At 42.7% G+C, this 13,664-nt stretch overlaps 2 protein-coding genes across 3 annotated transcripts in view; one reads left to right on the forward strand and one right to left on the reverse strand.

Moving 5' to 3' along the window:
* The window catches only part of SHOC1 (shortage in chiasmata 1), a 45,291-nt gene extending 42,558 nt beyond the window's left edge, over positions 1-2,733 (reverse strand). Inside the window, exons 1-3 of the mRNA XM_048292836.1 lie at positions 2,662-2,733; positions 980-1,109; positions 344-425 (exon numbers count right to left, since the gene is read on the reverse strand). Coding sequence (XP_048148793.1) covers positions 344-425; positions 980-1,109; positions 2,662-2,730 — 281 coding nt within the window. The 5' untranslated portion in view covers positions 2,731-2,733. The remainder of the gene's footprint in view (positions 1-343; positions 426-979; positions 1,110-2,661) is intronic.
* A 1,888-nt stretch (positions 2,734-4,621) lies between these two features.
* The window catches only part of LOC125319800, a 56,751-nt gene continuing 47,708 nt past the window's right edge, over positions 4,622-13,664 (forward strand). For both annotated transcript variants that reach the window (XR_007200894.1, XM_048291376.1), the window contains exon 1: positions 4,622-4,723. Coding sequence is in view for 1 of the 2 variants with exons in the window: in XM_048291376.1 (XP_048147333.1) it covers positions 4,683-4,723 (41 nt within the window). In the remaining variant the exon portion in view is untranslated. The remainder of the gene's footprint in view (positions 4,724-13,664) is intronic.

Below are 13,664 nucleotides of genomic sequence, written 5' to 3' on the forward strand. Positions count from 1 at the left end.
ATAGCTATGCTTGTACAGTTACAGGAGATCATTGTCTTAGAGAGGAGGGGGGAAAATGCTTATTTTCATGTTCATGCAGTTTTCAGAGACTTTCTCCAATGCCATAAATAAATTATACAACCACTAAAAAACAATATAAAGAAGCAGTGAACTCCATAAAAACACAATACTACTTTTAGTGAAAAAAGCATCTTTAAGCTATCTGATAGAGTGTAGAGTTCCAGCACACTTCTTACTGTCAGGAAACATCTTCATATTCTGTTTTCATCATTAGCTTATAATTCACAAAGTACCTGAATGATATCAAAGAAATCATAAATGTGTTTAACTTAAAGTTACTGACTTTTCCAGGAAATCCTCCACAGGCAAACTTTTCTTCCATTGATCCAATATTGAAATAGCAATCATGTTCCGTGTTGAACCAACTAAGATGAAAAGGAGAGAAAAGAAATCACACAGAAAATATTAAAATGAATTTTTATATATTGTTTAAATCATTGCAGAGGTTAATCAAGCTTTACACATGATGTACAGAAGAAACACCGCCTTCCATTTGCAAAGGTAATAGAAATGCACAAGAAAGATGCAAACACTTTTATACATATGTTTACCTTTGTCATTTGAAAACCTCATTTTTTCCTGTATCTCATCATCTCAGCATCATCTTCCAAACCTCTCCCAACTAATCAGATTTAGTATTTGACTTATCTCTGATCATTGCTTTTCTTCCATAGACATTTCTCTAGAAAGAAATCTTTCCAGAGATCTCTATGAACTAATAAAATATCATCTCATTTATGGTGCCACACAGATAAATACCCATTACCCATTTGTTTCTCTTTGGGCAATGAAGATGTCCTACCTTCAAGAGCTATAAGAACTGACAGTGCTATGTCAGACTTACCATATTATGGATAAACACAAGTTTTCCTTTTATCTACAGTAAATCTAAACTAAACTTAAGGATTATAAAACATACTTCTAGTCCATGGCTTCCTATACTTATCATCAGCAAAGAGTCCATTGAGATGATACTTTTCATCTTGATGTAAGCAGGGAGGAAAGCAAAGTGATAACTTCCAGATGGAAAACTTCTGTCTGGCCATGCTCTGAATAAAAAAGGCATGCAATAAAATTATGAGAGAGACAGTTCCATTCTTTTTGTGCACTACCTCTTCAAACATTCCCACTGCTTTTGAGGGTATTCTATTAGAACACTGTATTTTATATTTAAACCTTATTCTTGTAATGCTAACACAATCCAAACTAAGAAAAAATACTAACATTTACCTGATTTGCTACTTAGCTTCTTATTTACACCTCTGAGTACACAGAACTGCACATATGCTTAACTACACCTTAACTAAACTTTGAATGTGCAATTACAAGTGCTTATCTTAACACTTGGAATGGTCTCCTGAATGGACACATGGGTAAGTTGACCAGAAACAACTTAGTATCATTTCTACTGTTGCTGTTTCAAGTCCTCTTAATATTCTAATATTCTAAGACCTCTTGACTTTCATGCGCCATTATGAGCTGATGAAAGCTCTTTTAAAGCCTTTCATTTTCACTAAAACCAGGGTTAGTAATCAATTGAATTCAGAAATTAAATAGTCTATGTGGCAAGTTTAGTGATGTTTCACTGATTACCAGATTCAATAACCCGTTGGAATTACAATAGGAAAAGACGTTCTCTTTGCTACAATCTAAGAAAACAGCAGGTACGTCCACTGGCACTATACATATCAGTTGCTGTACTCCAAGGAAAGGGATGTGGGCCATGTTTCATAACACGGATCCCAGTTTAAGCTCAAGTACTATTGCTGGACCACTTCCCAGGCTGCAATTCTCCAGTTAGGTGCCAGGAGCGCTTCTGTGTGTCCTTGTACTCTCCCTGAACTCCTGAAGGCATCACATCTTGTTACATTATTCTGCTCACACACTAGAAATGCCCCATTCAGGCAAAGAACCACTTTACTTCTCTACAAAAGAAGTCCTGTATTTGGTCTGTGGCATTTCTTTGAAAATATAAGTAAGTAAAAATCCAATTATGACAGGGTGATTCAGGGATAAGAGGTTGGCAACTTCACAGAAGGAGATGGGAAGGAAAACAAGACTTCACAAGGCTTCTAGATCTTACTTGATCAAAATCTATAAAGCCAAAATATTCATTGTTGGTGTGGAAAAAAAATTCCTTTCCATGAATTTCATCTAAGACATTGCAACACCTCTTCCCTACAATCATTAAGGAATACAGCATGGTGTATCACTATTCTCATACACACCAAAGTAGCTAGAAAACTGGATTAGTTCTCCAGAAAGCAATTAATTTAATTTAATGCATTAGAAGGCACAGTGTATTTTGTAAGAAAGCTTCAAGCAGGAAACTTGTATGTGCACGATAAGTAAATAACAAGTGCAACAGACACTAAAAATAACTGATGCTTTTCAGTTTGGGCAAAATTGCACTTAAATTTTTTATTAAAAAAACCTGTAATCACTTCACTATGTTATCCCACAAAGTGCAGCACAAGAACCTTTCTGAAAGAGAATTCTAAAGCAAGTAGTTCTTGTTATCTTTTTAAATTCGTACTCAATCTTTTCTTCAGTAACTGCTATATTTTGTTCAGACTATTAAGAGAAACAATAAAACTATACCTCATATAAATAGTCTGTTGAGTGATACTTCAAAGCTGCAAACATCTTGTTTTGTGATGTTTTCAACATTTCAGTTGTCTGGAAGATATATAGAATATCGATCAGTTAAAAACTTTTTATATCACCTCAGAATGTTGAAAGAGAAGGTTGAAATTCAGGTTCAACATGAATAGCTTCCTAATTTCTAGCACATGCACTTTGGACTGAATTTCTTGTAGAAGAAGGCTACCCAAAGCATTCAGTGTTCTTCCTTTGGAAGGATGTAACAGACCAATTGCAGACCATGAATATTTTTTTATCTGAAAGAACTGGGCTTTTGGTTGTTTTTTTAACTATGCCTCTTGGTGCTTATTCCACAGAAAACCTTTAGAACCATCAAGTGAATGTAGGCAATGCAAATTACCTCCCTTAAGCAATAACTCTTAAATTAACTGATTCAATAAATTTTTATGGATTATAAACTACTTTTTAATGGCACTAATTCAACTGTCTAGGCTATTAACTTTTCACTGCCTCATGTATTTGTGAGGGGACTTTCTCCCTCCTTTCAGTTTTACAAGAGAAAAGGAGATTGTGTAGGCTAGCTGGGAGCAAGAGGCCCTCATGAACACCAGGCCTCTAAGTTAGTCAATGCTTCTGAGGGGAACCAGAAGAGAGGCAGAAACTGCACAAGGCCAGAGATACACTATGAATGCAAAACAGGATATATTGTAGCTGGGATCTGCATAAGGTAAGACAGTACTTTTTCTTAATTAAATATAGGTAAAAGAGTCAAAGATAAATTAAGATAATTCTATCAGAAAGTGTATGATGTGATTGAAATGCAACCAAAATTAATTGTAGGGCCATAAGGGAAACTTTTGACAGAAAACAATCTTCACATATGTACCAGTAAGTATCACGACATCAGGCTAAAATTGCCTACCTAACAAATTTGGAAATACCAAATTCAGGTATGGATGTAACAGAATTGGAATCGGTGGAGGAAAAAGTAACTAGGACACAGTTGCTTACTTGGAAGGAGTCTGGGCAAAGAAAAGAAGTACAGGAGAGATAAAAAGGTAGGTTCAGGCAAATAAACAGAACACGGAATAAGGTATACAAAATCATATTGAGAACAAAGTAGACGGGAACTTTCTGATGGAAGGAGTGTGGACAGTACGAAACAGCGGACCAAAATCACAAGATGCTAAAGAAAACCCTTTGGACAGCCTGCTGGACCCTCCATCAGATCTACATCCAACAGATTTGGTGTGGGAGAGTAGAGCGAGCCGGGATGCGTTTGTAAGGAGGGATGGACCTGCACCTTAAATGCTGGAGAGCGGTGGATAGAACTGCACCTTAGCAGAACTGATGTGTATCACCTGTAGAATTGCAACTATTACTCTCAGTGATAGAATTTGAATTAACACAGCTAGAAGTGGTCAACTGCCCAGCAGACACTCCAGGCACCACTAGTTTTTAAAGGGGGTGTCAATCAGTAAACACCAAAACCACCACATCCGGGTACGTCCCAACTTTCCAGTTTAAAACTGAAAAAGTGGGACCTACAAATACTACTCCGTGGGGCTACAAGGAATTCTTCCAAGTTTTTTAAGGAAAAACAAAAAAAACCCATCCATCCGTAAAAGGATATGACCCTGTTTCATTCTCCAAGGACTCGAGAGAACATCGCTTTCAGTAAGCGAAATATGCAGGATGAGGTACTTCTGCCAGCGTCAAATGTTTTTAAACAGACGTACGGACAGGAACCAACCACGGCAATCCACCTCAGCCCCTCACGGCGCCACCGCCTCCCCTCCCTCAGCACCGCGGCGCCTCCGCGCCGCCCGCCCGGGACGGCGATCTCGCCCCTCTGATTGGCTGTCTCCCGGAGTGATCGTCTCTGATTGGCTGTCCTGCGGAGCTCTCCCCTCTGACTGGCTGCCGCTGCTCCCGCCTCCCGCCCGTCCGTCAGGAGCTGAGCGTTAGCTGCGTGAGCGAGGGGGAAGCCTCAGGAGTTAGCCGATTGGGACGCTTACATGATTTTCAAAGCTGAAAATACTTTTAAAGCAGTAAATGCGTAAGTAAAAGCAGTTAAGTAACTTCTGTTTCCCCGGTAGCAGCTTGCATGGGAGAAGGAGTTAAAAGAATGGGACCGGGTTAGTTTTTAAAGGGGTAGTATCTGAAAAGGCTGACTTGCTCCTGTTACTTGCGGAACAGAAATAGAACGAGATTATACTTAATTTTTTTTTTAAATTTTGCTTTTAATGGCTGCCTAAATTGCTCTCACAAGCTGCTGTCTGTTGAACAAATCGTTGTGTTTCTCAGAAGGCAGTTCGGTGTCAGATTTCTGCAGTGCCCAGACTCTTGACTAATCGCTGGAACGACAAAAATTTCAGGAGTAGCTGTGCAAAGGCCCCATCTCCCCTCCCCTACCTCACAGCATTCAGCTCTACACACATCCCAGCCCGTAACTAGGCCAGACAATTCTGCTTGCTGAAGTGACACCTTACCGTCGTTGGCACCACAAAGCCATTTTACTATCTGTCCCTGTCTTCTCCTCCTTTTACTGTAGATGTGGATACCCACAGAGAACACATCAGAAGTGCGAAAACCCTTGCCAATGCTGCAGCAGGTGCACTCAGCCAGTTGCTATAATATTTTGAGGAATCTGGAAAAATGCATCTCCTCTGAGAACTCATTGCAGGTTGAGTTCCAGATGAGGGTAGGTTTTCCCTGTGGAAAACAAAACTTACACTTTTCACGCTGGTTCCAGGAATCCCATCAGTATTTGTACATTCCAGTGAGTGAAAAAGTTAAGTAAAAAGCGTATGACAGATGCTTTTTTTACTGCTATGAAATTATTTTTAATTTTTTAAACTGTGAGGATGGGTTTAGCTCAGTCACAGGCATATGGCCAGTGTTTCCTAGACAGTTGTTCCTATGAAAATTCCAAAAGCCAGTAATTTATGGTTTTCTTGGTATTTTTATATTTATAATATATTTCTATTCTGCTCTCTATGAATTAGGAGATGAATTGTTAGGCCAAGTAGGCACAATACAAAACCCACAAACTTCGAGTTACAATACTTCAGAAGTGATCCTCTCCAGTTGGAATATAGAGAAATTCATGTTTTACCTATGCTTAGATCATCCTACCCCATCCCCAGGAGAAAGAGTAGCTGTTGGCAAAGGTTCAGGCCCTTGGCACAGAGGCCCCAGGCTGAGGAGGAAAGGTGAGGGGCTATTTGCCTGGTGCAGATGCTCTTTGTGCCACCTCAGTTCCTACAGTGCCACTGCATGGCCTGCAGCCTTCCTCGTGTTCAGACTCCATCCTGCATGCTTCCTGCAGGGCTTGCTCCCCTTCCTGGGATAAGTGCTGCAAGACAGAGTGGCTGGTGAGGCAGGGGACAGGGACTCTTGCTGCCCTGTGGCAAGGCACATTTCTGCATCCCCTTATTTCCCTTCAGGGTCAGGATTAGTGTTCACAACTTCAGGAGAGGCGTGAAGCCGCAGCTATGGTCATGGCCTCTGTACATGTATGAATTGCAGAGCAGACGCTCTGCTTACCTCAGTCATGCTCTGAATGTCCTCCTCCCGCTGCTAGATGCTTTGCCCTGTTCACCTCCTTCTACTGCATCAGCTCATGCCAGGACTCATCCCTCTGATCCCTGTCCATTTCCAGCTACTCCTCCTTGGCTCTCAGCTCACAGCCCCACAACTTCAGCCCTGCCTGCTCCTAAGATGGGCATGGGGGAAACCAATGCATTACCTGCCCTGTCTTGGACACTGTCTCACTTATGTCTTCCCAAGTCATGAACGCGATCTGCTCCTGCTGAACTTCTCATGGTGGGCCAGTTTGGGGTGCAGAGCAACACCACCAGGTACTTGGAACAGTGGGTGGGGGGCCAGGGCTGGCAGAGCTACAATTGTACAGACACACACACACTCCTTCACTGAAAGGATGGAGCCTCTCACCATTTTCCACACCCTAAAACAAGCTCAAGGCCTGACAGTTTGTCAGCAGCAGAAAAACTCAGCCTGGATGGTTATTTTCCATCCTGATAGCCCTTTAAAAGGCAGCTCTGCTGCAATGTCTATGCCACATATCCGCTCTGGGCAGTCCCAGGCAGGAGTAGAACTGACTTTGGACACATTCCCAAGGCACAGGGAGGTTTTTCTTAGCCCACCTTGGGGGTTTCACCTCACTAGAGATACATCAGAGGCATCTTTGCCTGCTCTGGCTGCCCAAAACTCTTCACAGGCACAGGAGAGAGACAGGTGACATCTAAGACAGGCTGGTGGAGGCCATGCCTGGAACAGCCTGGTTTTCACCATCCCAAGTGATGCCTCTTAAATACCTGAAGGCAGTGCTCTCCCCTGTGTGCAGGATCCATCCCTGAGCCTGCCAGGCTGTGCTTGAGGCCACAGGAAGGGGCTCCACTGCAGTGGAATTTCATCATGTTGGAGCCCATCTGCTGAGATTGTTCCATTTCATGCCACTCCTTCAGCAGCCACTCCTGGGTGTGAAATTCAGCCCATGTGACCACCAGCTTCCCTCACTCCTCCAAGAACTTCTGCACCATCAACTTGTGCTCCTCCAGCAAAGCACTCTGGAGAGCATTGCAAGAGAAGCGAAGAGGATGCCCTAAGTCCCGTGTTCTGTAGGCTTTTTCTCCTTTCACCCATCACTGTAACTAAACCCCAAGCAACATCAAGAGGCTGTTTCCAGCCCATGGCACTTCACCAGCACCCTGTGTGGAGAGCTCTGCTTCCTTGAGAACAAGGACGCTTATGCACATACACAGCAGCCTTTGTCACTTGTGCGCCAGAGGGTCTGTTGGATCGCAATTCCCCATGCAAGGGAGTGGGATGAAGGAGGCAGCGGGCAGATGAAGATGTCTGCAGCCCAGCACTCAGCTCTTTCCTTCATCACACACCACTGCTCAGACTCACAGCACATACAAAAAACATCTGCCCCACCTCCGCTTTGCCCTCTCCAGCTCTTCTTACTTTTGTGGAAAGCTGCTGCATGGTCAGTGCTCCTCCAATGAGTGCTGCTGCGATTCTGCTTTGACTTGCTCCACCATTGCCCTTCAGTGCTCCTGGGTTTGGACACAGAGGAGTGACAGATGCCATTCACAGGCTCCAGGCCAGGGACCTCCAGTGGGCAAGACACATGCCACATACCCACACAGGAGAGCTGATTCAGGCAGACAACATAGTGTGGGTGCATCTGCTTCAGCAGCTGAATCTGCTTGCTCAGCCTCAGTTTTGCAATCACCTCCTGGAATCAGCTCCATTCCTCCTCTATGTCCCTCTGCTCTGGAAGAGGCAGTAGCAAGATGGTATCGACGTGAGGTGGGATAATGCCCTCTCTTGTCCAAACTCCATGCATGGAAAACTGCATGTGTATGTTATCACCACCCTCTGCTCATTCCCAAGACACTTTTGTGAAGTAGGGAGACAGCTTTGCCAGACTCAGCTGGACTGACTTGTTCTAATGAACTTATTAGCAGAGCTGAGAGTCTACACTGTGATTGTACTTGTCTAATGTCTCAGAGACAATATCCATAGGTCCCATTGGAATGAAACCCATTTTGATGAAATGTACCTTTAAGCAGCAAGGCATCCTGCTCCTGGGATGCAGCTATGTTGCATCCTGGCTCTGCAATAGGGGCTGAGCTGCCAACTGCTCCTTCTCGTCCCACAGGCCTACCTCCTGCTGCCCATCAGTGTCCTCTACCACCTTCATCTGGCTCCTACCCAAGAGGTCACAGCAGGAAAAAAGTGTTGCTTTCATGGCCATACCCAGCACTCTGGGGATGTTCTGGCAGTGGGACTGGCCCCTCCTCCTCCTCCACTCAGAGTTGGACCCTGGCTTACCTGTGGGGCTGTTCTTGCCCCCATCAGGGCAACGCTGATGTGGCTTCTGTGCCTGCCTACCCCAAGGATGGACTGGGGAAGCACCCCAGCACTTCCACCCCAGAGAAAATGAACAGAGGTGTAGGCAAGGACCTTACAGAGGAGGGGAGCACAGGCCAAAGCATGCTACCTATGGGTGTGTATGAGGAGATCCAGGTCCTCCTGGTGTCACTGCTGGAGAAGCTCTAGAAACTGCCTTTGCTGTGTCCACTCCAGCTCCCCTGTCTGGACCTGCCTAGCACCCAAAAGAATGTCCGTGTGCTGCCCCAGGATTAGAACTCCCACAGCAGCACCTGGAGACTGTAGACATCTCTAGACTGTGATATCTCTCCTCTCTGCCCAGTCACCCTGGTGCTATTTAAGGCAAACATGGCTCCTTCTCCTCCCCCTGGTTTACCTGTGATGCCCCACTCAGCAGATGATAGGGCTCACCTAGCTCTCCAGCTGTGCTACATGAGCCTGGATGTGGAGCAGCCCTGCCCAAAAACCTGATGCAGCCTGGAGATGTGCTCCACATGTGGTAGCCTGTAGGGACACAGGGATGCTCTCAGGGAGGTGAAGCACTGGAGAGACCATCTCCTCGCCCTGTACGAGCAATGCATCCACAGCCCCTCTTCCACCTGCCAAACTCTGACACTGACTTGGGTCCTTTTCTCTGGGAGCAAACCCTACTGCAGACACGAGGTTGCTGAGCTCTCTTCTTGGGGGACAGACTCAAGGAGAAGACCATCAGTCTCTGAGAGACAGCGTGTGTCCTACCACCAGAGCAGGGCAAGGAGACTCAGCTGGATGAGAAATGGAGGCTTCCACGACCAGGCAAGAGCTGCGCTTGCTGTCAAAGGCTCTAATTCCCCTTCAGTTATCTAGAAACTATCTCAGAGCATCTGAGTAAGTGTCTGCCAGTAAGTAATGCTGTGACACTTCCAGTGAGAGCAAAGAATAAATAGATTTTTTTTTCACTTGTGAATTAGTGTAATGATAAAAGCAATAAAACCTTATGCTGACTTTCATTTCAGAAAAAAAGTAACTGGAAAATATAATTGCTAAGTCAAGAAATGGTGATGAGAGAAAAATAAAAAACTTGATGAAACAGGGCACATAGTTAATTTCTAGCTAGAGTGCATGAAAAATGAAGAAACATGGCCATATTCATTCATCAACGTTTGTAGAAAAATGCACTTCCATGTATTGCAAATCCAGCAGTGGTTGTGGAAGAGGTTTTGTGAAAGGCTGCTGTGGATATAATTGAGCTCCACTAGGGGCTGTCATTGTCACACATCTAGGCTTCCTCTTGCAAGAGCAAAGTGTAGGCAGAAAAATCCCATAGGGACTGAAAATGAAGGGTTTCAGATCTCCAGGTATCTCCATGCAAGGGGTCTTTGTATCAGCCCAAAGAAAAAGCACATTTGTCAGAATGGAAAAATCTCATAAGGGGAATTGTCTTTAGTGATAGCCCCTGAAATAAAAGTGCAATGCTTTAATGGAATTTTGATGTATTTTCTTTGCTGTTTTATTTACTTGCTTTTAAGGGAAAATAAAAAGGAAGTTTGTGAAGACTAAATGATTATGCTGCCACAGAAATTTTGTGAAATTAAATGTTTTTGTTTAGCAGTTCCCAAATACTGCAAATTATCATGCCATCTTCCTAGAATAACCATGTATGTATGGTATGTAGTTGTTGGCATATGGCACTAAAGATTTGTGCATTGTTTTTGCAAATCCTGAGAAGGAAGTATCAGGTTTTTACCTTTTTTTTTTTGGTATGAAGAATACTTCTGTCACATGTACCTCAACTAAGCCCTGAAAGAAGTTCAAGTAAATGAGTAATACCATTGTAATATTAAGCATGCTTTTTGAAACACATTTGTAAACCGTATGTTATACAAACCAGAGTAGGCATCATAGTGAGTGACGCTAGAAGGTGACTCCAGTCCTGGGCCATTTGTGTTGTGGAGGAAACCCATTTAAAAGTGACCTCATGAAGATGTGCTAGCCATAGACAGCCCTGGAGACACATAAAAACTTAAATAACATGAGCGAGATGTTTTTATCCCATGGTATCTTTGAGATTAGAGCTTTGCTATTGTTCATTTTGTAAATTGGTCTAAGACATTCTGTGGTGGGATAAGGTAGTATAATACTTCGCCACAGGTATGCTAGCTATAGAAATTTATGAAAGCATAAAACACTTCCTTGGAGAATATCTACCTTTTGGCTAACTGAGACTTAGCATTTGAGCATAGTTTCACTGAAAAGTACGAGGCAAAATAGCTATATTGGTTTTAGTGTTTCTCAGTGAAGTCAGAGGGGAGGGGCAGATTAAACTGTTAAAAATATGATAGATATGAGTGGCTATTGAGGAAATGTATCAGTTTGTTGACAAGTCTTAACTAATGAAACACTAAACAAGATATCAAGAGTGTCATCATTGCCTCTTCCAAGGTTCAGTGATGACCAGTGATGATCATTGATAAGATGGTCAGGGCATTCTCTCTCCTTGACACTAATTTCTGTTTAATAGGCTTTTAATCTCTTGTTTTATGAAGCGTGGAACCTGTGATACATATTTTTATGCTCTGTCTTCACAGATCTTTTTTCTGTCTAAGTCTAATTTAATTCTCCTGCCGTACAGAGATGGTACTTACTGAGTGTATTATCAATTTAAGTCTTAGAGCTGAAGGGCAATTCTGAAGTGTATATTGTTACCATAAATACGTAAGTGTGAAAATAGTGATTGTTCTCCTCTTTCCTGAATGTGGCTCATGGACCACTGGTTTCATTTTAGATGTGTGGCAACAGCACGCGTACAGTTTTTTATGTGACGGCTTGCAAGGATGCTATAAACTTTAGAAAAGAAAGGCATTGAGTGCTGAGTAGTAACTTGTATATAGCCTTAGAAAGAGCTTAGCCCTAATTTATGGGCTTGTTTTTTCTTGCAACTCCATAGGCATGCACATCCAGAATTACTACACTGGAAGTGCTGCAGAAGCATCAGCATTTCAGGCAGGTTATATGGGCATTGCCAACCTTGTCATAATTTTGTGAGGGCTCTTAATTTTTATGTTTGAGAGAGGATTTTCCCCATGGCACTCCTCATCTGACCATCCTGATCAAAACTGTAGACAATAGTGGGAGAAGACATTTGAACCAGCAGTTTACAAGAGCTCAGTACAATACTATCTTCTTTTAAGTGCACAAATTAATTTTGAGATCTGACAGTATTGCAGTCATATCAAAGCCAAAATATCAGTTGCTATAAAAATTTCTTTAGAATTCTCACTACTGTCCCAAACTGCTTGTGTGCTAGGACATGCTGTGACTAATACAACAGATCTTTCTGCTGATCTTCCACTTCTGTCTAGTTTGGAGGTCTGATAGTAAACAAGTTTTCAGACAGTCAGAACCCTAGCCAGGCTGAAGCATTCGTTGCTAAGAGAGAAGGTACGAATGCAATTCTTTCAATTCAAATTTCTTAGTTCATTTATCACAGAGAAGGAGTAGTCTTAACTATGATACCTCTCATTCTGGTGTCTGAAGCATACCAACCTTGTATGTTTTCAGTGACTTAGAAAAAGATGCAGTGTAGTCGTTGTTATGATTTCTACTGACTGCTTATTCAGTATGTGTTGTTTTATAGGACATTTTAAGCATTGCTGGTAGGAATATGATGACAAAAGATTAGCATTTCTCTTAGGGGGGAAAAAAGTAATTTTTTTGTCGTAAATGTATAGGTCAATAAGTAAAAAGAAACACGACATACCCTTACACTTACCTGTCTGAGACAACTGCAGCAATATTTGACGAATCGAACAATTCCTGGGACAGTTAATTATGGTGACCTGAGTCTAAATCTGAACAGGAATAGCAAGTCCCTTCTGTTCTGCACAGGTAGGAAGCTTGTAAAAATTTTGACCTTTCAATGGTGATGTGTGTTTTTAATCACCAGGGAGAAACACACATTGTTTAATTCAAGGTGTTTAGTGTCAGGCTCCTTGCAGTCAGTATAGGTGCTCTGTATTTCAGTGCCTGGAGGTCTGCTCAGTGTATTTCATTGCTCAGACTGGGGACGGGCATTACTCTTCCCTTAGCTATCAAGCCTCTCTCTGAACTCAGACATGTGCAAAGTGTAAAGTTGGGTGGATTACTCCCAGCAATCCTGGGTTGCATTTCTGGCCTAGAAACACCATTCTGCAGTGAGCATCTGACATTAAAAAGAACTCAACATCCATGTCTTCCTTACTGCATTGGGTTGCTGTTGTCATGCTGCTGTTGCTATCTATGCTGTCTTCAAAGCAGCTTCTGAAACTTTTGCCAAGTTATGGCAAAATATATGCTACCTAATGGAAATACATAATGCAAACATATAATGCTTAAGGGCAGCACCTCACATAGAGACACAAATCTGAAATACTGTTGTCCATTAAATGCTGCAGCTCTCAGTCCTGATCAGTAGACTACCTGCCCCCAATGCTTAATAACACAAGCCATCACTTCATCTGGATCATTGGTGGGAAACTCTATATGTTTAACATTTCCTCTGCAAGCTCAGTTGGAGCTTGCTCCACTGTGATGTGTGAGTGGAGAATTCATGTTGCAGGACTTTGTGATACCTGCAGCAGAGAGTCACAGAATGGTTTGTGACCTTAAAGATCCTCCAGTCCAACCTTAGAAGATTCTCTAGTCCACCGCCCTGCTATGGGCATATCTGACTTCCGCTAGACTAGGTTGCTCAAAGCCCCATCCAACCTGGCCTTGAACACTTCCAGGGATGGGACATCCATACCTTCTGAAAAACAGCTCATCTTTCACCCATGCTGCCAGTAGAGGAAAGGTGAAGGGTTGAAAAGAGAAAGGAGGCAACATGCTGACAGCAGAGTGGCTGAAGAGGTAGAAGGAACACCATACTATGTGTATGTTGGTGAGATCTTACTACAACATACAGCCAAGGCAACAGGAGGAAAGCAGGGACTGTATTTTGAAGTTTTATAGAATTTGTGAATTATAGTAAGATTACAATGCTGTGAAATACAGAGGTCCAAATGTCGTTAGTGATATACCAAATCTAACAAGAATTGTCTGAAACTAGGTATTGTGTA

Source organism: Corvus hawaiiensis, chromosome Z (genome assembly GCF_020740725.1).
Source record: "Corvus hawaiiensis isolate bCorHaw1 chromosome Z, bCorHaw1.pri.cur, whole genome shotgun sequence".
Classification (NCBI taxonomy): Eukaryota; Metazoa; Chordata; class Aves; order Passeriformes; family Corvidae; genus Corvus; species Corvus hawaiiensis.